At 42.1% G+C, this 27,625-nt stretch overlaps 1 protein-coding gene across 3 annotated transcripts in view; it reads right to left on the reverse strand.

The window, feature by feature from the left end:
- Nucleotides 1-27,625, reverse strand: part of PCSK5 (proprotein convertase subtilisin/kexin type 5) — a 449,406-nt gene that overhangs the window by 144,603 nt on the left and 277,178 nt on the right. For 2 of the 3 annotated variants that reach the window (XM_032308751.1, XM_032308750.1), the window contains exons 15-20: nt 24,780-24,882; nt 23,324-23,517; nt 13,495-13,579; nt 9,202-9,299; nt 8,627-8,756; nt 7,913-8,028 (exon numbers count right to left, since the gene is read on the reverse strand). In XM_032308751.1, the coding sequence (XP_032164642.1) occupies nt 7,913-8,028; nt 8,627-8,756; nt 9,202-9,299; nt 13,495-13,579; nt 23,324-23,517; nt 24,780-24,882 (726 nt within the window). Of the gene's footprint in view, nt 1-2,822; nt 4,822-7,912; nt 8,029-8,626; nt 8,757-9,201; nt 9,300-13,494; nt 13,580-23,323; nt 23,518-24,779; nt 24,883-27,625 lie in introns of those variants that run through there. The other variant, XM_032308749.1, reaches the window with a different exon arrangement.

A 27,625-nucleotide genomic window follows, 5' to 3' on the forward strand; every position in this document is an offset into this window, starting at 1 on the left:
CACCCTTCTAAGTCCTTTGCAGTTAGAGTGGAAAGGAGCTGCTGGCATTTCCAGGTCCCAGACTGGCCCTCTGAGACTCTGTGATGCTGCCCAACACATTCTTCTTGCCCATGAGTTGACTCTGGGCCAGATGTCCGCCTCTCACGATGAAGAGGAGACATGACTGTATGCATCACAGCCCCGCCTCTAGTGTCAAGCAGCTCCCATGAGCCACAGCGACATTAAGTTCCGCTTGGCTCTGCCCTTCTAAAGTTGTCAGTGGCTCTGGAGTATCCTGCCGAGAACTTTGGATTTTATGGATTTGCCACAAAAATAACATTTGGACATGGCAGTCACCCAGAAGCAGGTTATTGCTTTGTGTCTTTAACACAGGCTGATTTGGGGCCCAGGGTCCAGCTGCCCTGGCCTTCGCGTTCTCTCTACCATTTTGGGGGGTTAGAGGGTGAAGGAGGCGGGAGGGTCGCGCTAGGCAGGCCGTAGTGTAATGTTGCCTCCAGTTTTCTCCAAATGCATCAGGCTGCTGTCTGTCATTTCTCTTTGCGTGAAGCTGAAGGGTGACAGGAAAAGAGTTAAGGATACATGCCTACTTCTACTTTCACTGCCTGAAATTCACTTGCACACAACTGGCAGGTTCCTCATAATGAAGAGTAGAGTGTTGAGTGGCGAACGGTGGGTCCGATAGAAGAGCTCAGCAGCATGATGCGAAGCCCCCAGCGCTGGGGTGAAAAGCGAGGCAGGTCTGATCCATCCGTGGTTGGACACTGGTGGTTGGACACTGGTGATCGGCAGGGTCTGCCACGGGTATGGGGGCTGAGGATGGGCACGCTACTTATTTTTTGGAAAGCGTGGAAATGTAAATCTTCCCTGACTAATTCGTTGGATGTTGAGTCACTGTTCTTCGTAGCAATTAGATTAAACCATTAAGACAGTTGACTTGCTTCCCTGAACCCTCTCTTCCGTTGGAAGTTCATTGATGATGTTCCTCCTGCTCTCTTCCCATCTCCTTAGTTAGGCCTTGGCTGCCCAGCTCCAGAACCAGTCCTAGGTCCACTTACTTTACGAAACTTGCCTTGACCAGTTCAGTTCAAAGGAATTTCTGCTGCCTGAACCTGACAAGTTAGTGTCCCATTCATCTCAGACTTAGAATTCACGAATGTTAATGGTCTTACTGCTAAGCTTTGTTTTTATTGTTCTGTCTGGTGGTGTAATCCCAGTCAACCTATTTCAAGCCCATCTGCCTCAGCTTTCCGGTTTGTAAACAGAAGGTAGTGATAGTTTGCAAACTGAGCATATTTTACTTTAGAGTTTTTGTGAGAATTAAGAGAATTTACATCAGTATGCATATACTCTATATTCCCTCAGTGTGCTGTACATAGTAAGAGTTCAGTACAATTAGTCCCCGCCACCTATCCTCATAATGCGATTTCATGACAGCAGGGGCTCTCTCTACCATCTTGTAGCCCTAGATCTCTAAACCTCTTTGGAGTTCAATTTCCATGTCACTTGCACTGATATCTCATTTCTCTTCCCATAAAGGCAGGGCACGGAACCTTCAGAGCTAGTGCCTGCTTCACAGGCAGGGTTTGCAAAGATCTGTAATCCACGGTGGGTCTTTGCCAACTACACAGTCCCACGCTATGGCACGGCCTGGAGATTTTAGACCAAGTTAGCTTCGACGCACCTGGGGCTACACCACTGTCAGTTTCACACAGGATATCAGCAAATTAAACAAAGTCTTTTCCCCTTTCAACAGCTTTCACGCTCCACCCCCACCACCTCATGCACAGTCCCTTGGTCCCCACCTCTCCAGACACCCACTAGTGAGTGTGCAGCGGTCCATATCCTGGGGAAGCGCAGGCCAAGAGCCCAGATGGCCCAGATCCTGGGGCTGGCTTCTGTAGGATCTGCTAACCAGTGTGCCAAGCTTTTAGAGATCTTTCTCTCCACTTGCTTTCTAAAAATGGGAGATAACCTTCACTGAGGACCAAGTCTAACCTCTTCCTTTCTTAGACTGCTCTTACTTTGTCTCTCCTTTTCCACTGCGTCCTCCGCTCACCCCTGCCTTTCCAACTTTATTTAGATGCTCCGTTCCCTTCCAACCTTCCCTTTGTATTCGGCTTCTGTGTGAAAACAGAAGGTTCTCCTTCTCTTACCCTTTCAGAGATGTTTACACATGGGTAGGAACAGATCAGATAAACAGGAACTTAGGTTAATTTAATAGAAAAAATAAAATATGGAATAACATTGATTTTGGCCAGTATCAATTACAACCATTCTACTATATTTTACAAAAAAACAACTGAACATTTTACACATGTACAGTATTTTTCAGTAAAAGTGGATTTGGATTTAACAGTGGATCACTAATTAAGAATAAAAAAGACAAAAGAAAACAGAAGATAGGACTTTTGTCTCCAGAAGGTTAGAGCATTTGTTAAGTCTCCAAACTTTGTACTATCCATTACATATATCTCATTATGAATATATATATTTATACATAATATATAACATTAACTTAAACTTTGAAAGCATTATGTCCTAGTTAATAATATTCTGTAGATAAACGAGGCAGTAACACACTAGTAGTTAACCCAGTATTTCCATGATGTGCGCCTGCATGGTCGGTGGGAATGGAACACACATTGGTGGACCTCAGTGAATTTGGCTGACATTGTTGATGGTTATTTGTCTAAGAACACAGACGTCATTTTTTATCTTTCCTATCGTAGTAACTTTGTGCCTCATCTAGAACGGGCTGGTTCAATCAAATGGATTCCTTTGCAGGCAAATCTGGTCTTGCCATCTGCTTGACTTTGCTTTCGGCTTGCGCTTAGATTTGTCCATTTAGAGACTGTGACTTGAAGTGTGAGACTCTATCTGCCATCCCCTGGATTAACTTACTTTCTTCAGGTCAGAAGGACCTGCAGTGTTAGGAAAATGAAAGTTGCTCAGCAAAATCAATGGAGTCCCTACTGATGAATCATTCTGTGACTCAGTGTTACTATATTGCTATTAAAGAGGGTCATTAGACTCAAATTATTCACCTTAGATTAGGCTTTAACTTTGATGCCTAGGAATGAATATTTTCAAGGTAGGCTTTTCCCTAGCTTGTTGTTTGGGTGGGGATCTCAGCATCCACTTCCCAGCTTCTTCCCCCAATAATCCCTGTTGATACCATCCCTGTTCTCAGCTGTGAAGCCAGTGACCTCTGGGAAGTGAGGCTCTCACAGCATCAAGCCTGCAAGATGGCTGGTCACTCCCAAAGAAAATGAGGTCACCAATGGAGTTTTGATAGGAAAAGTGAAGAAAACTGATATGAGTCTATCCTTCCCTAAATAGAGAAACTCAGAATTGGTAAAAAGATCAGGCATCATTTCTAACCACTGATCCAAAATAGTTTTCACATAATTCAGTCTGCTAGATTCCAGGATGTACTTAAGAGTTGTAGAAAACCAGTGAGGATATTTCCAAGAAAACAGACGATCTCATTGACATCCAGTGGACAGATGTATCATAGCACGGTCATAGAGGGACAGAGGAATGGGAAATAACAGAACCAGAAGGGTACAATCATGCCACCCATCTTCAATTTCCAGTTTTATTTTATGAAAATGACAAAATGATAAAACTTCTAATAAGCACCATTGAAAAACGTTGCCCGGCCGACTTGGGCACGAGCTTAAATATTATTTAAATAATTCCATTTCTTAAAAAATACAGGACCTTTTAGAAACTTGACTCCAGGAAGAAATTTCCCGCATCATATCCAAAATGCTTCCCATCACAACAAATGGAATTTCTGATGGACTTAAAAAAAAAAAAATGCTATGGGGATAATGGCCGTATAGCACCAGGAGATTGTGCAGGGTCTACAAAGCGAACACTCCAGATTTCAGGGGAGCTGGATGAGGCCCAGCTATTTCGTGTAACTTTGCATTGTGTCCATCACCAATCTGACTATGCGGAGTGATCCCATTTGACCAGCTGTGTGTAAAATAACCCAATCTGCAAAGCCAAGGCCAATAGCAGCAAGTCTATCTGATGAAACCAGTGCAGCAGACTTCTCAAGTGAGTATAATGCCAAAACCAGCACATAATGCATGAAGTAAATTATGTATGGAAAGGATCAATGTTCAACTGTGAAAAACTAAGACAAACGACATTGAATACAACTCTGAGGGATGTTCTTAATGCCCTTAGGTCCGCTTTGCTGTCATTTCCCCCAACGGTGGACTCAAGCATGAAAAATGACAGATGTAAGAGCTTTCTCTTTGATTTTGATCTGTGTCTGCTCTTGTGATGTTTTTGGAAGGTATTTTTAGGTGTCTCAAAGGGGAAACAAGCAAGTAAATGCAAAGGGGAAAAAAAAATGGACCTTCAAAACCAGGGCAGGAAATCAAATCATTACTTTAACGTCAAATTTTGGCATCAAATGCTTTGGTCATACAATACTGTCTCTGTGGTTCTGGCTGTTTAGCACTAAACACCCAGGTATAAAAGGTAGGCTTGTTGTAGGTTTATTTTTTTTTTCCATTTAAGTTCTGACAAAACAGTTCACCATCTCCCTGCACAAATTTGAGAGAGAGAGAAAAAGAGAGCGAAAAAGAGAGAGGTGGCTTGCTTTTTTTTTCTTTTTTTTTTCTTTTTAATAATAATATGGAGTAATCTATAAGTCTACAGGAACAGAGAAATCTAAGATGGCCGCTCAGCCTTGGAATGTACATGTTTTGCAGCAAAGTTGTTGAAGAACCTTCCTCTGGCACAGATTGTTCTTTTTCACTAGCATACAGAAGCCTCCTTCGGCCCAGGACTCTTCCGTTGCTTTTCCGGGAAGTCAGCAAGACAGAGGGGGAGGTGAGGACGAGGGCAGCATGATGTACACGTGGAAGAAGGTTTTGATTGGCCAGAGAGGCAGATGGGGGATTGGAAGAGATCATTGAGGAGCAGTCAACAAGGAGGAAATTGGGTCCACGCAAAGTGATTTCAGTCAACAGCATTGTTTTTCAAGGAGAGAGATTGCGGTCCAGTGGTGAATGTGATTGGTGTCCATTTATAAAAGGAAAAAAAAAAAAGGATTCGAAAAAAAGAATAAATTAGAAATCAATAATAATATAAGCAAGGAATTTGTCTTCTCAGAATGACCTAAAGCAGAGAGTATACAGTCATTTATACTATATTTCATTGAGTCCAAGACACTGGATTTAAGATGCACCATTATTTTACGTACTATCGAGAAAAGAACGTGCTTCATGCATCTTACTACATGGTGACCCAAGAGCCTCCTCAATTAGAATATTACTGTTATGCTTATGGAAATATTAGTTAAATATTCATTCTATGACAGGCTGTTTTGTTGCTGTGCTTATAAAGAAACTCTTCCTTTGATTATTAAACAATTATTTGAAACTATTCCAAACTATAGTTCAGTTCAACACAAGTAGTAGTAACTATGTACCTAAGTCCGTGACAAAGTTACAGGCAAGGACAGCTGTGTCACATCAACCTAGCAGACAAAAGTGGCTGCAAGCTGCCATAAATTATAAGATGCATCTGATTTCAGGGATGTTAAAATGTTAAAAAAAAAAAGTATGTCTTAGAATCATTGAAATATGACAGTTGAAAGAGAATAAATCACAAACTCATAAATGCAATTGCTACGTGATTTGAAAAGCCTGGTGAGCCATCGGTGATTTCGTGATTTAGCTGACCAAAAATGGGCTCATTACAAGAGACGGTTCTTCATTTTCTACTCTTTCCCACAATCCCGAATGCACCCCTTATACTGGCGTGCCATCTGGCATAACTTATCCCAGGTTTAGCATGGTTGAGAGAAGGCAGTTAAAGCATCACAGACGTGGCCATGCCTGGCAGCGTGCTGTGGATGAAAATTCAAGTGTGTGGATCTTTTGAGTCCAGAAAATCTTTGTTTCCTGTCACCAACTTCAAAATTCTGGTCAGATCCAGGTATGGTACCATGTTTTTAAGTAAAGAGTGATACTTACATGGTCCTTGAAGTGCCATCACCCCAACCCTGTATCCCTGCGCTGTGTGGTGAGATCACAGAGCCTGAGTGGGTCTGGCCCATCCCTGCTGGACTAATCCTATGGCCAAGAAGCCATGAAGACACAAAGTCACCCATGATGCTCTGTGGAAATGAGCCCGTTGATGATGCTCTAACACGTCTCATCACGTGCCGCATTCTTTCGGATGTCTTTTTGAAATTCCTCATAGGAAGTTTTAGAATGACCATACAAGGTCAATGGTATTAGCCGCCTCATTTTTGCAGACAAGGGAAGCGAGCCCCAGAGAAGTTTATCACCTGCCCAAGACCTGGAGCCCAGAAAGGAACGACAGTATTCTGACTCTTGAATCCATGCTCTCCCAACTACAGCACTGTTCTGCCTCTTGTGAAATTTCTAGACGAGGGCCCATTCAAAGGAAGGCGGAGAATAAAACAAGGGAAATGCCCTTGTCTAGGAAGACTATTCCAAGTACAGAGTTTTTTATTCTATTTTCAAACAATCCGAAGGTACTTAAAAATAACAGTGGTTCAAATTGATGCCTTTCTAGGTCACTGAGATGTGTGTCTGCATAAAGTCTAGACTCAAATTTTAGGGCCCGCTCTATGTGAATTATACCGAGACTCAAAGTTCACAGAATGTTAAAGTTGGAATAATTTAGCTTCATTCAGGAAGCTGAGGCTAGAAAACTGACAGAACTTGGCATTTGTTGGGTTGTCAGGGGGTATGGAGTAAGCCAGAGATTCCCAAATCTGGCTGCACATCAGAAACACTTGAGAAGTTTCTAAAAATATCCATACTTAGATAGCAGATAGCACCCTCAGACCAATTTCCCAGGAATCTTCAGGAAAGGTGTGCGGTCCTGGCATTTTTAGTTGAGAACCACATATGCAAAGAAAAAAAAAATGGACCAACACTTAGAAGTCTGAAGTTCTACATTGGGTCTATCATTAATTCCTTGCCTCTCTGGTCGAATAGAAGATTCAGGTACCATTTGATTATAATTTACTTGTCAAAAATTTAATCCAAAAAGGAGTGGCAATAAACCGGCTTCTTCACATGATAGAATTTTATGCTGTAATTGAAAATGAAGGTTCTGAGGACTTTTTAAACATAGGGTGATGTTTATGTCTAACACTTAGTACAAAAAGCAGGATACAAACCTCCATGTACTTGGTATTTTAAAACATCTGGTCAAACACACATGAAAAAGCTAATTAGAAAATATTGCCTATTATATTCCAAGGATATAGCATTGTGGAAAAGGTAAATCTATGGAGACAGTAAAAAAAATTAGTAGGTTCTGAGGCAGGGGATGGGAAGGAGGGAAAGGCGGAGCACATGGGCTTTTTAGGGCAGTGAAAGTGTCCTGTATGATTACTACAGTGGTGGATATGTATCCTTCATTTGTCTAAACTCAAAGAATATACATCACCAAGAGGAAACCTTGATGTGAACCATGAGCTTTGGGTGATAATGGGGTGTCAGTGAAGGTTCACTGATTATAACAAATGTAACTAGTCTGGTGTAGGATGCTAATAGTGGGGGAGGGTGTGTGTGCTGCAGGGGGTCAGCCGGCATATAGAGGAGATCTCTGTACTTGCTGCTCAATTTTGCTGTGACCCCTAAAACTCTAAACCCACAAAGTTTGCTAATTAAACAAACAAAACAAACATAACTAGGGCCATCTTGGCCAGTGGAACTACAGGTGATTTCTTTTAATTAAAAAAAAAATAAACCCAAACCAAAACCCACCGAGGGTATGAGTTCAAGATGAGTGAATGCCAGCAAGATATCGGGCACATTCTAGCTGACTCCTGCTTGAGAGTTTCTGTGGAAATATAGTGGATCTCAACAGAAAACGAGGCTGGAAAGGAACAGTCTGTACTCACCGTCCTTGCAGATGGCTCCCATCTGACACGTCCCTAAGTCTAAGAGATACCCGCTGAGGCAGCTCGTACAGTTCTTGAAGCCCGGACCGTTGCACGTCAGGCAGCTAGCATCACATCTAGGGGAAAACGTACAGTTTGTGCTTTCACGTCAGGCTCCAGAAAAGATGTTCGCTACCCACCTCTTACGGACGTTTTAAACTCAATTCCCCCTTGGAAGATGGCCCAGAAGCATCTGGTTACTGTAATTGCTACCTTTGCCGACATTAAAGCCCAGCAGGTAGACGGATTTTAAATGGCAGAATGCAATGTACTTGAAACCTAAATATTACTTTAAAGGTTTTATTTTATTTTTTTAAAAGTTTATTTATTTATTTGACAGAGATCACAAGTAGGCAGAGAGGCAGGCGGGGGTGGGGGGGTTGGAAGCAGGCTCCCTGCTGAGCAGAGCCCGGTGAGGGGCTCGATCCCAGGACCCTTAGATCATGACCCGAGCCGAAGGCAGAGGCTTCAACCCACTGAGCCACCCCGGCGCCCCAACTTTAAAGGTTTTAAAGTGCTCCTGGGACAGAAACGAAGCATTCGCGAGAAGCTGGGTGGAAGCTGCAGGACAGAGTCCGTGGGACAAATCTGGGGAGTCATGTCAGCATAGTAACTATTTGGGTCCGGCAAGGAGGCCGGCGCTCCCGGGCTGAGCAGAAGGCGTGGGGCACTTACTTCTTGCAGGATTTGTGTCCGTTCTCTGCCGAGCGGTCCAAGTAGTAGCTGAGGCTACAGGTCTGCACGCAGCGCCCGTCCTCCATGAAGTAGGCTTCGGCGCAGCTGCTACACGCGTCCGCGCCCGGCCCTTGAAAGCAAGACAGAGGCGGGAAACAGACAAAATCTCAGAACAGCTCGCACGATGGGCTGTGGCCTGCGTGGTTGGTGACAAGGACACGGATATGTTATTTTAAGAGTCACCATTTCATATTGTGCTTTCCCTCACATTCTGTGGGGAAGAAACAAAACACCACTCAGTCCCCGTTTAAATTGAACCCATTTGCCAAAACCATCAAATGCCCTCGGGAGGAGGCGGCGGCGGTCTCCCCAGCATGTGTCCGTGTTGCGCCAGGGAGGGACTGCCCGAGGCTGGCGTTCTGAGAATCCAGGCAGGAGTCCTGGAGGAGAACTGCGTTTCTCCGGCATTTACTTTAACACTATCCGGTGGGGCTGCGGGAGTGACGGCTGACGCCAGGGCAACAGGCGCCAAACCAGAGCCAGAGGAATAAACCACAGGACGGGGGACAGGATACCAGCACAGGCGGCACAGAAGCGGTGACAGGGCTGGCAGTCGTGGCCATTGAAGTACTGGCCGTCCTCGCAGGCGACGGAGCACTGGGACCCCTGCAGGCTGAAGACAGACACAAGGACGCTGTGATCGAAGCAATGAGGTCATGACGCCCCAGCTCCCCGTGCAATGCTACCGCACCTCCCCGAGACCCATGGCTTGGCCAAGCTTCCAAGCAGGGGAAATCACTGCGCACCCCTTCTGTTCTCCTTCCCGATGCCTATCCTGCTTCTCTGCGCCTGTGGTGATGTCTCAAGCCCGTATGCGTGCTCTGAGCTCCGTGGACTCCGTGGACTCTCCATCGTCAGGCTGGCCCGCGCCTCTCTTCTTTGCTCTGCACCTTAAACCAGCCCCCCCCCCCAACCCTGGGGGTGCTTAAAAGGATCTTACAAAACTCTACCTAGCAATATGTCTGACAACTCTGATAGCCAGCCCTATGATGTAATAAACTTAAAAGTTGTTTTGTTATTATATGTAGGATCATGGGGTAACAGTGATCTCTAGCTAGCCGGTCTCCTGGAAGTAGCTACTTTTGTTTCTATTTCTGGTTTTAGTTCTTCTACTGGTTCCCATCAGAACCACACGACTGCAATACACTTTGCCTCTATTTCCTGATTTATTTTAAATGCTAATGAATAACGTTGTAAAATGATCTGCCTATACAGTTGATTCCCCAAACATCCCAACTCTTCTTAATTGTATTATTGTTTCCAGGTGTTCTCTCTACCCTATTTTTCTCTTTCTGGCACTCTTGGTATCTATTACAGTTGCCAGAATGTTGAATGAGGAATGCATATTTTTTCTCTTTTTAATATCGATTATGATAGTTTTCATAGTCAATAGATCAGTTCTTAAAATTTAAAAAAAGAATTTAGGACCTTTAATCTACAAATATTGCTCACTGAATCAATAGTGTGATTGCAGCTACAGATTAGCACCTGTAATCCTATGTCACCAAAGAGATGATCCTACAAGATGGGTATCTAAGCAACAGGTTCAGTGGTTTTTATCTAAGCAACAGGTTCAAATGGTTTTTACTCTCCGAGACTCTATATTGTTCCAGTGCACACCTTAGTTGACTGTGCTTTGTATTTGGATCACACTAACTTGGAAAAGTAGAATTTATTTTTCTCTATTGGAAAGAACAAAAACAGATAAAAAAAAAAAAGATCCCAAACAGTCCTGTTAACATTTTAATCCACTTCCTTCCAGTATTTTATGTGTATGTATTTCTATTTGTTCATAGCCACTCTTTAAACAATGATGATAGTAATAATAATTTAAATAATAGGTCTCTTGAGGCAAAATGGTCAACCCTCAAAGCCTCTAAGGAAAGGGCAGGGAGTCTCAAGGACACAGAGGGCAGCGTAACTCAAAGTGTACTCCTTTCACAGACCTGACTGGCCAGGGAGCGATGTCATTTAAAGAGCCAGTAAGAGAATCTCTGCTCTTCCCATGGAACTGGAAAAAAGGACATTGTATCAAACGTATCCTTTTGTGGAAGGCAGTAGGACCACCAAAAAACTTATCAAAGTTGAAAAAAAAAAAGCTGCCTCATTTTTCTAGTAAAGGGCATTCCTTCTGAGGTTGGCGTGTGTTGAGAGAGAGGCTGCGTTGTGTGAGGAGGGAATGAATGTAAGTGGGCTGTGCAATAGAGAGCAGGCACTGTGTGTACCCTGAAGCTCTCTGGTGCTTCCAAAATACAGCGGTGGTGTGGCTAACCTGCCTGGTACAGGAGACACCTGGGTTCTTTCTGTGATCCATTAGCTGGGTTGGAATCATTCTGTCCCACACGCTTCGGTGCCTGTGGCTTCTGAGCACTTAAAAATGTGGTTAGTATGGCCCAGGAATGGGACTTTAAACTTTATTTATTTTTAGTTAATTTCAGTCTACATTTTACAAATTGGCCCTCGGTTCAGTTACTGGCAAAACTGAATAAGTTTGGCACAAAGCTGGCTATATAAAATCTCCTTTGACTAAATTTTGTAAAATCCAAGTACAGAGCAAGTATTTCTCATAAAAAATTACTGTCCAAGTTGAGATGTGCATTGTGCTTTCTGGGATCAAATGCACCCCAGATTTTGGTATAACAACAGAAAAGAACGTAAAACATCTCACTAGGTCTTTTCTATTGATTACATATTGAAACAGTAATATTTTGGATTTGATTAATATTTTTTAAAATGTTACCCATATCTTTTTACTTCCTTTAATGTGGCTATGGGCATATATGAAATAAAATGAACATATAAGGCTCTTGTATTTCCACTGGAGAGCGCTGGTTAATGAACTCTGTAAAATGTTCCCTAAGAACCACAGTTGACTGAACTCTTGAACAACATGGGTTTGAATTGCATGAGCCCACTTCTAAGTGGATTTTTTTTTTTTATAAATACAATACAGTACTCTAAATGTATTTTCTTCTTCTTCTTCTTTAACCACTTGGTAATTTATTTATTTTTAAAATTTCTTTTCAGCATAACAGTATTCATTGTTTTTGCACCACACCCAGTGCTCCATGCAATCCGTGCCCTCTATAATACCCACCACCTGGCACCACCCCCAACCTCCAACCCCACCCCCCCTTCAAAACCCTCAGGTTGTTTTTCAGAGTCCATAGTCTCTCATGGTTCACCTCCCCTTCCAATGTATTTTCTTTATAATTTTCCTAACATTTCTCTTCTCTAGGCTTACTTTCTTGTAAGAGTACAGTGTAGAATACATAGAACACAAATGTGTTAATTGACTGTTATTTGTAAGATTTCTTTTCAACCGTAGTAATTGGTAGTTACGTAGTTAAGAGTAACTAACTTAAGGACTTAAGACTTATATGCGGTTTTCATCTGCATGAGGTTGGGGCCCCTAATCCCTGAGTTGTGCAAGGGTCAGCTGTATAGAAAATAATTGTAAATAATCTTTTATTTCTCATGGACCAATTATGTGTCTGTTACTGGAATAAGTATTTCACAAATATTATCACAGTTGATCCTTTTCATCATTCAGCAATGTAGGGGTTAGTATCTCATTTTATAGATGACAAAACTAAAGTTCAGAGTGGCTCAGTGACTTGGCCAGGATCCCACAGCTGACTAATACAAGAGGGTTTGAGCCCACATCTACCTTGTCTCCCTTCTTGTCTCTGCTCCTTGTCCAAAAAGAATTAGGGGGCTGACTAGACTGATATTTCTCAAGACCTGAAGTCTTGAGATGAAAGGTACTAAGCCAATTACTACTGAATGCATTTATGAAAAAAACCCCAGAGTTAAAAAATATATATATTAGAATATCATTTTTATTTAGATTAAGGTTTCATTTATTTATTTGAGAAAGAGAGCAGGAGTATGGGGAGGGACAGAGGGAGAAGGAGAAGCAGACTCCTCTGGTTCAACCCTAGGACCCCCAAGGTCATGACCTGAGCTGAAGGCAGATGCTTAACTGACTGAGCCATCCGTGTGCCCCGATGCTCTGATATTAAATATAAAGAATCACCTGCTCGGAGCCTGCTGAGTTCACTCGCCAATTAATGGCAGAAACAGAGGTATTCTCAATACTTAAAAAAGATCTGCATGCAGCAGATCTCAGGTACTCTATAAACTCAGGGTCTAAGTCCTTACCCAGCAGAGGATGGTCTGACCTTCTCTGTGGAAATCCAGGGGCTACCTAGTTCCTACAACTAGGAACTAGGAAGAAGCTGTGAGCTGTGTCTTGTTCTCTTGCGGAAGCTATCAGATATCTGGCTTTAGCAATGAGCAAGTCATCCAGTTCAGAAAAACATTGCCAGGTGTTAAATCTATGTGCATACCGGAGCATAATGGAACCAAGCCTGAGGTACTTAAGATAAGAGCATGATTGGCTATATGGAGAGAATAATACAGATAAGGGAAGAGTCTCTGACCATCAAAGGAATGAATCAGGAGGATTAAATATAATTCATTGGTATTACCTACACATTAATACTTGACGGGGGCGCTGTGCTGGCCAAAAAGCACTGAGAAAGCCTCTCAAAAAGCCGTTTTTATTTATGTGTATCAGAGCCATCTTTTCTGAAGAGAATTTTCCTTGGTGTGTGAACCTCCCTTAGCGAAGATGGCATCCAATTTGTCACATATATCGGTAAAGATAATGCAAATAGCAAATCAGGTGTTTGAATGGGAGTCAAACCAAGGGTGATGGTAAGAGGATTACTTTTTTACATATTGTGTTTATACTGAGAAACTCCTTGGGCTGTGTGACTTAACAAGATCCTTCACTCTCTTACCTTAACCCATCCCTGCATTCTGTACAGTTGTGGAATTCAGTACATGTCTTGCAGTTTTCACTGCATTTCCGGCAAAGATTTTTCTCTGTTAAAAACAGAACAAAACAACACAACACATACACACAAAAGTAACAGTTATAAATCAGTTGGTCATTGGACTCCATAAAAGCAGGTGGAGACGTTCTGATGTTTGCTAATGTACACGACAGTAGACATACGTGGCCTTGAGCCGAATATTTCATGAACAGCCCCACACTGGACGTTTGCTCTCACTTTCCAGCAAAGCGAACAAAGGTAGGAAAATGCAGGATCGGACATGCCTCACATCTTCCATTTTCAGACGAAGGAACCAGAGCCCATTGACTTCTTAGCTGAATAGCTGATTGGCTTTTCCCCTCTTCTTTTTCTCTCTCCCAAGCGGGGTTGCCTAACTTCTTCTTCTTCTTCTTCTTTTTTTATTTCTATTTTTTTTTAAATTTCTTTTCAGCCTAACAGTATTGATTTTTTTTGCACTACACCCAGTGCTCCATGCAATCTGTGCCCTCTATAATAACCCACCACCTGGTTCCCCCAACCTCTCCTCCCCCCTCTCTCTGCTTGACTTATTTCACTCAGCATAATCTCTTCCAGTCCCGTCCATGTTGCTACAAAAGTTGCCTAATTTCTGACAATGACAAGCGCACTAACGAAGACGCTGGGGCAACGCTAGGATGAGGGTTGAGAAGCAGTGTTTGGGGCTGTGGGATGGAAAGGTGGGCCCCCATGCTCACAGCGTGTAGGAGCGCTCTGAAGAACGCCACCAGAAAAGGGAATCTGCGTTAAAGACGGCAGGGGGATAAGGGTTGATGATGTATTTCTTGTATTGCCTAGAATAGTGTTGCATACTTTATAGTGGCTGTGACATTGATATGTTATTATAGTTCAGATATGTCTCCGTTCTGGAGAATAGAAATATACTGGATTAGAGCAAATACACCATGAATATGGTTCTCCTGTTTAATCCCAAAGACCGATCGATCCCCATTGGAAAAAAATGGCAAATGTATGGTTATGCAATAGTGAAAAACGGTGATTCTCAATATCATCTCTGAGCTGCAAGTGAATTATAACCACGTGTATGTGTAGGATTGAGTGAGCTTTGTTCACAGGCTTCTTGTCCTCCACCTACTCCTTAAATGTTGGTGTTCTTCAAGGTTCCATGGAGGAATATTACTTTAATGGATTCTTATAAGGACCTCCCGAAGGTCCACTTCCTTTCTCGAGTCTGAGCCTCCCCTACCCTTCCCCATGAAATACGAAGTGCTTTATAATCTTATGGTAGTCCCCACATGGTCTTCTCTTCACTCTGCCGTTGAGATTCCTGGACATGGCACAGGATCTGAAGTCCAAGGACCTAGATTTGAATTCTGCTTTTAATATTTCCAGTGGGCAAGTTCAGGGTCTCTGTTCTCTGCTCCACAGACATTACAGTGATGCTGACCTTTCAGGTAACTATCTTGAGGGGATAATGAAATTACTCAGGGGAACTGTATGAATTGGAAAGCACTGTAAATGTGTCGGCAGTAATTTTACCAATCATGATCATATCTGATCACTGTGTCTTCAGGAGGAAAATATAACAAAAGTCAGTTACACAGAAGGAGAGAGAGGCAGAGACCACTCGTATCAGCAAAGCCACTATCTGAACAGTCTTCCTTCACTACAAACATCCCAGGCTCTGGGGACACGACTGACTCTCAGTTATCTCTCTCCTGTTATGCACCATCTCAGACCAAATTTCTTTGCCAAGATTCCGCCTTCTAGATAGAATTTTGAATTTTTCTACAAGAAATACTGCTTATTTCTGGGGATCCCTCACACTCCCCTCCCCACTCTTATTTTTCCTTTCTCTATCAGGATGACGCGCATGTTCCAAATTTGGGAGAAAAGGAACTACGCGGAAATCCTACCCACCATTCTATAGGGTAAGGTGAGACTCCATTTGCCTTCTGGAAAAAATGCTTGCCTTTGAGTCAAGGGACTCTGACTTCTTAAGAAAATTGTTGCCTGATTTCTGAAACACAACTCTTATTCATTTACACTTGGGTCTTCTTCCTTCTTAGGTTGTGCAGAAACAGGAGATAATCAGCGTCGTCATGCACCATGGTGTGACATGCTTGTTAGTTACCGAGAATTCAGAAATAAAGCAGAAGGGCGCTACTGGAGCACTAATAGGTAGGAAAGCCCAAGGATTACTTAATTCTCCAGTGAATGTACCTTTGTTTGTTTCCTAATGATGACTGATTAGGGCCCAGACTACTGAAGTGAAGTGATGTGTTCATTTATAGATTTTTGTTTGTTGCAAAAGATTTCTGTGTGGAAGAAGCCCCTCAAATTCGATTTGTATTGCTTGGTAGGAAATTATTCATTTCTCAGTTGAAGTCTAATTAACAATGTTATATTAGTTGCAGATATAGAATAGACTGATTTGATGATTCCATATATTACTCACTGTTGACCGCGGTAACTGCAGTCCCCATCTGTCACTGTGCAGGGATATTATAGTATTAGGGACGAGACTGCCTAGCTGTACTTTTCACCTTGGGACTTCCTTATTTGATAACTGGAACTCGGTACCTCCCCTTTATCTTTTCTGCCCATCCCTCCATCCACCTGTGCTCTGGCCACCACCAGTAGTTCTCCGTATTTAAGGGTCTTTATTTTTGTTTGTTTGCTTCCACATACAAGTGAAATCCTATGGTATTTGTCTTTCTCAGTCTGATTTATTTCACTTAGCATAATACCCTATAGCTCCATCCATGTTGTCACACATGGCAAAATCTCACTCTCCTATATGGCTGGGTAATATTCCACTGTGTGTGTGTGTGTGTGTGTGTGTGTGTATGCCACATTTTTTCTTTTTTACAAGTTTTTAATTCCAGTGTAGTTAATAGACAGTATTATATTAGTTTCAGGTGTACAATACAGTGATTCAGCACTTCCATATACCACCCAGGGCTCATCAGGACAAGTGTACTCCCTAATCCCCATCACCTGTTTCACTGTTCCTCCCACCCCCTCTGGTAACTATCACTTTGCTCTCTATAGTTAAGAGTCTGCTTCTTGGGTTTGGCTCTTTGCCCTTGGATCATTTGTTTTGCTTCTTAGAGTGAAATCCTGTGGTGTTTCTCTTTCTCTGACTGAGCATTATACTCTCTAGCTTCATGCATGTTGTTGCAAATGGCAAAGTTTCATTCTTTTTAATGGCTGAATATTCCATTGTGTATATGTGTGTATATGATGAATGGATAATCCTTTATCCATCAGTGAACACTTGGGTTTCTTGCACACCTTGCCTATTGAAAATAATGTTGCAATAAACATAGGGGTGCATATATTATTTTTAATTGGCATTTTTGTATTCTTTGGGCAAATTCCCATAGTGGGATTCCTGGATTTTACGGCGTTTGATTTGAATCTTTTGAAGAGCTGCCACCCCGTTTTCCACAGTGGCCGCACCAGTTTACATTCCCACTGCAGTGCATAAAGGTTCTCTTTTCTTTCCATCCTTGCCAACACTTGTTGCCATTTGTTTCTTGATACTGACTAGTGTCCTTTCTTGAGAGCTATTCTGAAATGTGTGAGGGGTCTCTCATTGTGGTTTTGATTTGCACTTCCCTGATGATGAGTGATGCTAAACATCTCATATGTCTGTTGGCCATCTGTGTATCTTCTTTGGAAAAACTTCTATTCAGATCCTCTGCTCATTTTTTTTTTATTGCATTGTATTTTGGGTGTTGAGTCATATACGTTCTTTATAGGTTTTAGATATTAACCCCTTATCAGATACATCATTTGCAAGTATCTTCTCCCATTCACTAGGTTGCTTTTTTATTTTGTTGATAGTTTTCTTTAGTGTGAAAAAGCTTTTCATTCTGGTGAATTTCCTATATAGTGGCTGTTGCTTCCTGGGCCTGAAGAGACCTATTCATACATACGTTGCTAAGGGCAGTGTTCCAGAAATTACTGCCTATGCTTTCTTTTACGACTTTTATGGTTTCAGGTCTCCCATTTAGGTGTTTATTCCATAATTTATTTTTGTGTATGGGGTAAGGAAGTGGTGCTGTTTCCTTCTCTTGCATTCAGCCGTCCAGTTTTCCCAGCACCATGTGCTGAAGAGACCATCTTTACTCCATTGTGTATTCTTGCTTCCTTTGTCACGGAGTAATTGACCAAATAGATGTTGGTTTATTTCCGGGGTTTCTATCTTGCTCCATTGATCTGTGTCTAATTTTTGTGCCAGCACTATGCTGTTTTGATTACTATACCTTTGTAGGTGATCTTGAAATCTGGGATTGTGATACCTTCAGCTTTGTTCTTCTCTCTCAGTATTGTTTTGGCTACTCAAAGTCTTTAGTGGTTCTATACAGAATTGAGGATTATTTGCTGTAGTTCTGTGAAAAATGCTTTTGGTATTTTGATAGAGATTGCAATGAATCTGAAGATTGCTTTGGGTAGTATGAATATTTTAACAATATTCTTCCAATCCATGAGTATGGTGTATCTATCTACTTGATCGTGTCATCTTCAATTTCTTTCATCAGTGTCTTACAGTTTTCAGAATACAGGTCTGTTACCTCCTTGATTAAATTTATTTCTAGGTATCTTATTCTTTCTGGTGCAATTTACAAATGGGATTGTTACCTTCATTTCTTTTTGCTACTTCATTATTTTGTATCCTGAAACTTCACTGAATTCATTTATCAGTTCCAGTAGTATTTTGGTGAAGTCTTTAAGCATTTTCTATGTATAGTATCATGTTATCTGCAAATAGTCACAGTTTTACTTCCTCCTTACCAATTCATATGTCTTTGATTTCTTTTTCTTGTCTGCTGCAGCTAGAATTTCCAATATTATGTTGAATAAAAGTGGGGAGAGTGGACATCCTTGTCTTGTTTTTGTGTTAGAGGAAGAGTTCTCAGTTTTCATTATGGAGTATGATGTCAGCTGTGGGTTCATCAAATACAGCTTTTATTATGTTGAGGTATGTTCCCCTGAACCCCACATTTTTGAGAAGTTTTAACACGAATGCATGTTGTATCTTGTCAGATCCTTTTTCTGCATCTGTTGAGATGATCATATATTTTTTTATTCTTCCTCGTTTATGTGATGTCATATTGATTAGTGAATATTGAACCACACTTCCCTCTCTGGAATAGATCCCACTTGATCGTCCTAAATGTTTTTCTTTAAAGGTACTATTCAATTTGGTTTGTTATTCTTTTGTTAAGGATTTTTGCATCTGTTATCATCAGAGATACTGGCCCATAGTTTTCTTTTTATATAATGTCTTTTTCTGACTCTGGGATCAAGGGAATGCTGGCCTCATAGATGATTTTAGAAGTTTTACTTCCACTTCTGTTTTTTGGAATCATTTGAGAATAGGTATTAACTCGTGTTTAAATGTTTTGTAGAATTCACCTGTGAATTCATCTGGTCCTTAATTTTTGTTTGTTGGGAGTTTTTGACTGTTGATTCAATTTCATTACTAGTAATTGGTCTCCTCCGATTTTCTATTTCTTCCTGATTTAGTTTTGGAAAATTGTAGGTTTCTGGGAATTTATCCATTTCTTCTAGATTGGCCAATTGTTTGGCAGATAATTTTTCAATGTTTTCTTATAATTCTTTGTATTTCTGTGATATTATTTCTCCTCCTTCATTTCTGACTTTGAGTCGTCTCTCTTTTCTTGATAAGTCTGTTTAAAGATTTATCAGTTTTGTTTTCTTCCTGTAGAATCAGGTCTTGGTTTCATTTATCTTTTCTTTTTTTTTTTGGTCTCTATTTCATTTAAATCTGCTCTAATCTTTATTATTTCCTTCTACTGGCTTTGGAATTTGTTCTTTTTCTAGTTCCTTTAGGCCTAAGGTTAGGTTCTTTACATATTTTTCTCGTTTTTTTTGAGTCCCCTAATAGCACTATAAATTTCCCTCTCAGAACTGCTTTTGCTAATTCCCAAAGAGTTTAGACTATTGTCTTTTCATTTTTTTTCCATGCATTTTTGACTTCATCTTTTTTTTTTCCATTGACTGGTTAATTAGCATGTTGTTTAACCTCCATGTATTTGTTTTTTTTTTTTCCTTCCATTTTTCTCTTGTAAAATTGATTTCTACTTTCATACCATTTGAGTTGGGAAACATGCTTGATATGATTTCAGTCTTCTTAAATACAGTGAGACTTGTTTTATGGCTTAACATGTTATATATACCAGAGAATGTTTCATGTGCACTTGAAAAGAATGTATTGCTACCCTGAGTTCTTTTTTCCACTTCAATTTGCACAGCTTATGTTTTCTCATCTCTTCACTTGTAGTATGTGCCATTACGTGTGAAGTGAGTCTCTTGTAGGCAGCATATAGATGAGTAATATTTTCTTATTCATTCTTATTCATTCACTGTATGTCTTTTGATTGAAGTATTTAGTTTACTTACATTGAAAGTACTTTTTGGAGTTCTTCCTGATTCCTTCCTTTGTCCCTTGCTTACTTTCCTTGTGAGTTGACAGTTTTCCTTAGTGATATGGTTGGATTCTTTCTCTGTTTCTTTGTGTATATCACAGGTTTCTGAGTTGTGGTTTCCGCTGGGTTCTATATTGAGTTGAGGGTTGCTTGAGTTCAACACATTGTAAAACTATTAAAATTAACTCCCACTTCCATGTTTTATGTATGTGAGGTTTTATTTTATATCTCCCTTGTCTAATTTTTCTAGATATTGATTGTACTACTTTGTGTTTTAAACTCCACAGTGGCTTTATAAGTGATTATTTTTACCTTCTTTTTTTTTTTTTTTTTTTTTTTTTTTTTTTTAAAGATTTTATTTATTTATTTGACAGAGAGAGATCACAAGTAGGCAGAGAGGCAGGCAGAGAGAGAGAGAGGAGGAAGCAGACTCCCTGCTGAGCAGAGAGCCCGATGCGGGACTCGATCCCAGGACCCTGAGATCATGACCTGAGCCGAAGGCAGCGGCTTAACCCACTGAGCCACCCAGGCACCCTATTTTTACCTTCTGTTTTGAATTCTGTACTTTCTGGGTAGAGTATTCTTGGTTGTAGGTTTTTTTGTTTGATTTAGCCCTTTGAATAAAGCACGCTACTCCTCTCTGGCCTACAAAGTTTCTGCTGAAAGTCAGCTGATAGCCTTATTTGCCTTCCCTTGTATCATCACTTTTTGCCATTTTAATTATTGTGTGTCTTGCTGTGGACCTCTGTGGGTTCATTTTGGTAGGGGTTCTTCTTCCTGGACCTGGATGTTGCTTCTTTCTCCAGGTTCGGGAAAGAAGGTTTTCAGCTATTATTTCTTCAAAAACGTTTTTTGCCCCTTCTTCTCTCTTCTCCTTCTGGGATCCCCAAAATGTGCATATTATGCTTGATGACGCCACAGAGTTCCCTTAACCTTTTCTCATTTTTTATTCTTTTTTCTTGTTGTCAGCTGGGTTGTTTTCCATTACCGTCTTCCATACCACCGATCTTTCCTTTGCATCTTCTGAGCTACTGTGGATGCCATTTAGTGTATTTTTATTTCAGTTATTAAATTTATCAGCTCTTTTGGTTTTTTTTTTTTTTTTACATTTTCTGTCTCTTTCTTGAAGGTCTCACTGAGATCCTTGGCTCTTTTCTCAAGTTTAGTGAGTATCTCAGTGATAATTACTTTGAATCCTTTATCACACATATTGTGTATTTCCATTTCATTTATTTGGCTGTTGTACTGTGATTTTTGATCTTTTTCATCTGGGACATATTCCTCCATCTCCTTTTGTCTCTGGGTGTTTGTTTTTAATGTAGTAGGATGGTCAGCTATGTCTCTTGGTCTTGAAAGTAGTGGCCTTGTTTTCAAAAGAGCTCCTGTGGTGCCTATAGTGCAGCCACACCCTGGTTACCAGAAAACCAGGCATTCCAGGGGTGTCCTCTGTGTGGGCTCTGTGCGCCTCCCTATTGTGGCTAAGTTGCAACTGCCTTCAGCCCAGCCCGCCGCAGTGATGCCCTTTGCCTGCTCTCAGTGTCCTGGGTAGGGCTGAGGGCGGTCTAAAACAGCGACAGGCTTGGTGAGTTGGGCCAGCAGGGAGCCCAGCTGTCTGCACGTAGTCCCTCTGGCTCAGTGATGGATACACTCGTGGGCAGGGCTTGTTTCTTACGCAGCCAACTGTGAGCTCCACTGCGGGGACTGCTGTGAGAGCGGCTTCTCTCCCACTCCCCAGGGCGTGAGGCAGTTTGGAGTGGCACCCTCCAAGTGGGTATGGTGGGGCAGGAGGCCTTTGAAGGGAGGACTGCCAGTTGGCGTGGATGGGGAAGAGCACACAGCGCTATAGCAAAGTAGACAGAGCGTGTCAGTGCTACCTTTCACCAACATCCAGCTGGCTAGGCCTTGGGGACAGGAAGGCCATCTACCAGCACTTTCTTTCTAGAGAAATATTCTGTGCCTCCCTGCCCGGGGACAGATCTCATCCACTCAGGACAGATTAGTCAATGTATCTCTTTCACTTATAACCGCAGACACTTCTCAGACTGCTTCTGCTGTGCTGTCTGGGCTGAGTTATTTAGTATGCTGGATCTTTAAGGATGATGGAGACTCCATTTCCTATTGCCTTCAGGCTCTCCTGGTTTCTAAAGCCAGACATGGTGGGAGGGGGGACTCCTTCCTAGTGCTGGGCGTGCCCGGTGTGGAGTCAGATCGCACATTCGTGATGTCCCATCCTGTCTGTAGTTAGTGGCACCCGGGGTGTGATTTCCAACTCTGTCTTCATCCTGCCTACCCTTTTCAAGGTGGCCTTCTCTCAACCGTTAACTGTGGCCAGTCTGGTCTGCCAGACTCCAGGTGCCTTTCAATTAGGGGAAAACCTAGCTGTTATCTCAGTATGTCTGAGGGACGGGGTGAGTTCAGGATCCTCCTACTCTACTCGCTCTGGAAATTCTTCAGTTTTGTCTCTAACTCAGCAAATGGATTTCATTTTGCCTTTCCTAGTGGGCTGGGATGCCTGATAGCATTTGACTCCATTTATCACTTTAAAGGTTTCCTTCTTAATGGCCCTTCATTAGTAGTTTTTGACACATGTCTAATTCTAAACTTTCTGAAATATAACACTGATACCATACTGGCCTGGTTCCTTTGGTTACCATATAGAAAAGAGCAGGCTCGCCTGCTATCTTTTGAAAGCCTGCATCTGAAGCTGGCCCATGGCTAGCATCTGGGAGTTGGATTTCAGGAGGGTTTCCACCATCCTAACTGGTAAGAGTGGGTGAGGGTGCTTAAACTATACAAACAATATGGTTTATGCTGAACATCTGCTTTCCTTGTAGGAGCCTGGAATTTGGGTATGTGCCAGCTAGACCGTGTCTTCGTGACGACAACCCGGGGCATGAGGCTCTAAGGAGGTTCCCACACTGAAAGGTAGCCTACATTTCACACATGTTGTAACCAGTTGTTGCTGGGGGATTTAAATCCGTCCTCGGAGAAAACTCAGAAGCTAGTGCTGGTTTTCTGCGTCCGTTGTCCTATGTACCTCTTCCTGATCTTACATGGTAACTATGAGCTCGTGGGTACAACTACATGGTAAGTCTTGTGGGTCTTCCTAGCAAATCACTGAATCAGGGGAGGGGCCCGAGGACTCCCGGACAGTTAGTTATAAGCATTTTTACACAAATGATTTTTTTTTTTTTTTTTACAACTCTAACGTGTTCTCTTAAAACCTGGTTAGATCCTATTAGATATAAGCAAGGCCTCAATTTCCCCTCTTAATGTCATTCAAATGAAAACCTTCTATTTCCTCTCTAAAACCCAAATATTTGAAACTGACTCACTGGGGTCTGGGTATGATCCATCGGGGCAGTGGAGAACACAGCTGTTGATTTCTTCATTTAGGAAGTATCCGTATTTACAGGACAGGCATTGGTCACCGTGGCTCCCAAAGCAGGACTCACAGTTGGGGGCGCACTTTCTGCATCGCTTCTTGTCAGCATGGTAGTGGCCAGAGGGGCAGCTGGAGACACAGATCCTGCATTGTGGGAGGATAGGAAAGAAGGGCGCATCACCAGAGACGGAGTCCTAGGCACTTGGGAGATGCTCAACCAGCAGCTGCCTTGATCTCAAAAATCCTTTTTAAAACACGACGGTAATACCATATCCAAAGAGCCAAATTCTGCTGGTTGAAGCTCTTTCCTGTGTAGGGTGCTCAGGCAGCAAGGCAGCCTCCTAATACCAAGTCCGCTAAGGAAGGCATGTCTTGGTCCAAACCACTTTCAGGTTCAGGACTAGCTCTTTAAAGGGGATGATGGTTAGAAACTAGAGGCTCAAGAGGAAGGTCGTGGCATGGGGTTGAGGGAAACTATGTGGGAATCACCATTTTATACAAAAAAGTTGCTAATAAGGGGTAACTTCGCTTTGTGTGTGCTGTCCTACGGATCCTCTGAGCTAGGGGCAGTGGCTGTGGGTTATTGTCTAAATTAATCTAAATATATTTAAACTTGGTTGGTTATGATACATTAAAACAAAAGAACTTCCTTAACTGAAGGACAGCTCTTTGTTTATTCATTCAACAAATATTTACTACTGAGTACCAAGTAAAATGTCAGGCATTTTGCTGGTCTCAGCAATGAGAGGTCCTGCAGTAGCCAAAGGCCCTTCCTTTAAGGAACTGAAATGCCAGCATGCGTGTCAACAGGAACTAGAACGTGTCTGGGTCTGTCTGGATGGCTGAAGTGTGGACTCAGGGCAAGGCAGCTCCTGTAGTAAGTCTTCCCTGAAGGAGGAGGAAAGGGGGCAGGCCATCACTGCCCCAGGAGCCTCCCTGTGGACAGATCTGCACAACTCAAGGCAGAAACTGGGGGCTTAGAGTTCCGGTAACCAAGCAGGTCCGCCTCAGTGCCCAGACTAGAATAGGGAGGGATGAGCAGGGCCCCGCCCCTCCGCCACACAGGAAGGCGGGAAAGCGTCTGTTGGGCTGCATGCTGGTGCTTTCAGGAAAGGCCAACAGAGCTCTAGCGTCAGGCGTCCATGGATGGAAAGGTCTAGAGGGAAGAGCAGTCCTGTGTGGAGCTAGTCGCTCCCCTACGGCCCTTCCAAATATGAGCAAAGACCTTTGCAGCTTGACAGCATACAGGGACACAGTATGGTTTCAGCGTTTGGAATGAGACCAGGAGGCGGTGGCTAGGGCAGCGGCCTCTGTTCTCAGAGAACGTCAGCAGCCGTGGCTGCAGGGCAGCCCGGGGGACGGCTGGGAGCACACAGCAGGGGGATCGGACTCGGGCTGCTGCTTACCTCGTGTTGTTCTTCAGCTTGTAATAGTAGTTTAAGCAGTCATTGCAGTGGTCCGGTCCTGGCCCGTCACAGCCCACCTCACTGCACTCAGGGTCACAGGGACCTTTAGAAAAAAAAAAAACAAAACAAAAAACTGGGAAAACCTGATTTTAAAACAGGTCTGCTTTACCTTGAATTTGGTATAAAAGGAGACTTTTCTTCTTCCTTATGCAGTGAGAGCTTTTAAGGAGGAGGGATAATGTGTACCACGGCTCTGTGCATGGAGATGAACTCCTGGTGTTTTAGGGGGGAAAACCTCAATTACCTAAGTATCAGGAGTGAAAATCCAGTCATGGCCTGGGCTTCAAAAAAGCACATATGGCTGCCTTGTGGGAGAGAACACATATCTCAGAATTCCAATGAACAATGTCATTGTGGCAACTGGAAGAGAGCTGATGGCAATTAAATATGCATCATGCTAAAAATGTTGGATTTACAGAAAAATGAGAAGTTAAGCTGTTGACAGAAAAAAGAAAAAAAGCTGATTATTCCACGCCTGGACCAGATTGTCTGGCTTGCCCATGGTCATTAAAATCACAGAATACCTCTGAGATGCTGTAGCCAGCAAGAAACATCATTATGGCATCTGGTGCGAGGTTATCAGTGTCTGGTCTGGGATTACTAAGCAGGTACTTAAGGCCCAGATTTAAAATTGTGTCCTACCCACAGGCGGGTGGGCAACTCAACAAAAGAAAACTAGACGTACATTTTAAAAAATGCAAGCAAGCTTAAAGAATTCCAGACCTAGGATGAAGGTTGCTAATCTTTCATGACATATTCTTTGGTCTAGAGTTAGAATTCACAGGAAGAAAAAATGCCAAAAAGATGGGAGATTTTTATAACTGATGAAAAGCTTCCTAATGACATGAGCTAGACCTTTTGCTTGCTCGAATGAACCCCCTTTTTCCTTGTTGTCCGTACTTTAGGAGACATTTGGGCTTGTAATCTTCAAGCGCTTTCCGGTTAAAAATTCACATGATTTTAACTAGTAATAAACATGCACAGAATGTACAAACAGTAAGTTGGTAGGTTGGAAATGTCTGAACCATACTTATTTAAATCAAAAGGATTTACTGTTGAACCTTGATCTCCTTTGGTCATTACAGGACTCTGGTCTACGGTTACTGAAATGTTAGAACCTCGGAGGAATGACTTAGAGAAAAATCTGGTATTCAAACACCCTCATTTACCTGGTGAGAAAACAGACTTTTTAAGAATTAGAGTGGCTTGTCCAACATCATCAACATGGGTCCGCCTTCTTAAACCAGCTCCCCTGTGTTCTCCCAAGCCCTAAAACTGATCTCTAAATTGAATTCTAGAGCTAGTGTAACTTAGGACCTATGATACAGCAGGAGAGAGGGTCTCTACGTAAGGGTTGGAACTCAGCCAGCTGTGAGTCCTACAGCCCCTGGAATTTGATGAAACAGTACTAGGGATCTGGTTATGATAATGCCATCTGTGCCTTTAGCCAGGATGACTTCTTCATGAAGGTGGAAGTCACAGCTCTGAAGAAAAGGAAACATGGGTGGCCCTAAATTTTCACCAGATGATTTCTGCAATTAACCAGCCCCCCCACTAAACTTACGCTTTATACATGCCAAAGGGCTCTGTATGGCCAGTTCACAGGCTGTGCTGTTTCTTTTGTAATCTTAAACTGTCCCAGATGCAGTTTAGCATTTTAGGTTGCAGGGTAATAATGAAATAATTGTCTTTGTTCTCTCTCAAGTGCCAATGTGGATATTTCGGAGAGGTAATGAGAAAAGCCACAGAGATAGAGAACCGTTTGTTCAGAATTTTGAGATTCCCAGAATGTGAATTGGAAACCTACCAGAAGGCATACAGCAACAGGTTATTAGGCTCAGTTTATGTTTTTGGATGTCCTTTCTCCTAACAGAGAAGATGAAATGGTTTGCTAGTTATCACGGGAATAGTAATGTTACAAGCTCAAAACAAAATGAGATAATCTAACATGACCGAGCTCCGATTAGCTCAGCTTGCTTGAATTATTCCAGCTTATGATGGGCTCTGGGATAGTACCTGTCGAGAATAAAAGGAACTATGTGCATGTTTACGATATTCTGCTAAGGTGATTAATGAAGTACTTCTATCTTTAGTTCATTAAGTGTTATGTCATATCCCAGGAGCACTGAATGCTCCTTTAAGTGGTAGTCAATGCAGCAAGACAGGAATCAGAGGGGCGCCTGGGTGGCTCAATTGGATTAGTGTCTGCCTTCGGCTCAGGCTATGATCTCGTGGGGCTCCCTGCTCAGCGGGGAGTCTGCTTTGTGCTCCCACTCTCAAATACATCAAATCTTGAAAAAAAAAACAACAAAAAAAACCCAGATGAAATGGCTGTAATACCTATAACTGCCCCAGAAAATCAACTCTAAAACATAATTAATAAAAGTTGAGCAGAATGGCCTGATAGAAGATAAATATGCAATGGCCAATAGATTACCTAGATACCAGCAGATACTAGTTAGAGAGTATGGCATCTTTTCCATTATCACAGCAACAAGACCCCCAAAATATGTAGGAATAACACTAAAAAGAAGAATAGAACATAAAATTAAAAGATTTTGGTAAAATGGGACACGGTCTGTGTTTTGGATGGAAAAACTTGTATATTATAAAAATAATTCTTACCTAAACAATTCTTCCCATGGGATTGCATTAAATTCACATTAAATTCCAATGGAATCTTTAGAGATGGACTTAAGAATTACTATGAGAACAAACTATTCAACAGGGAGTAAAATATAGTGTGGGTGTTACTGGATTAAGATTAAAAAATCAGAAACGGGGGT

This window comes from Mustela erminea, chromosome 12 (assembly GCF_009829155.1).
Source record: "Mustela erminea isolate mMusErm1 chromosome 12, mMusErm1.Pri, whole genome shotgun sequence".
In the NCBI taxonomy this organism is placed as follows: Eukaryota; Metazoa; Chordata; class Mammalia; order Carnivora; family Mustelidae; genus Mustela; species Mustela erminea.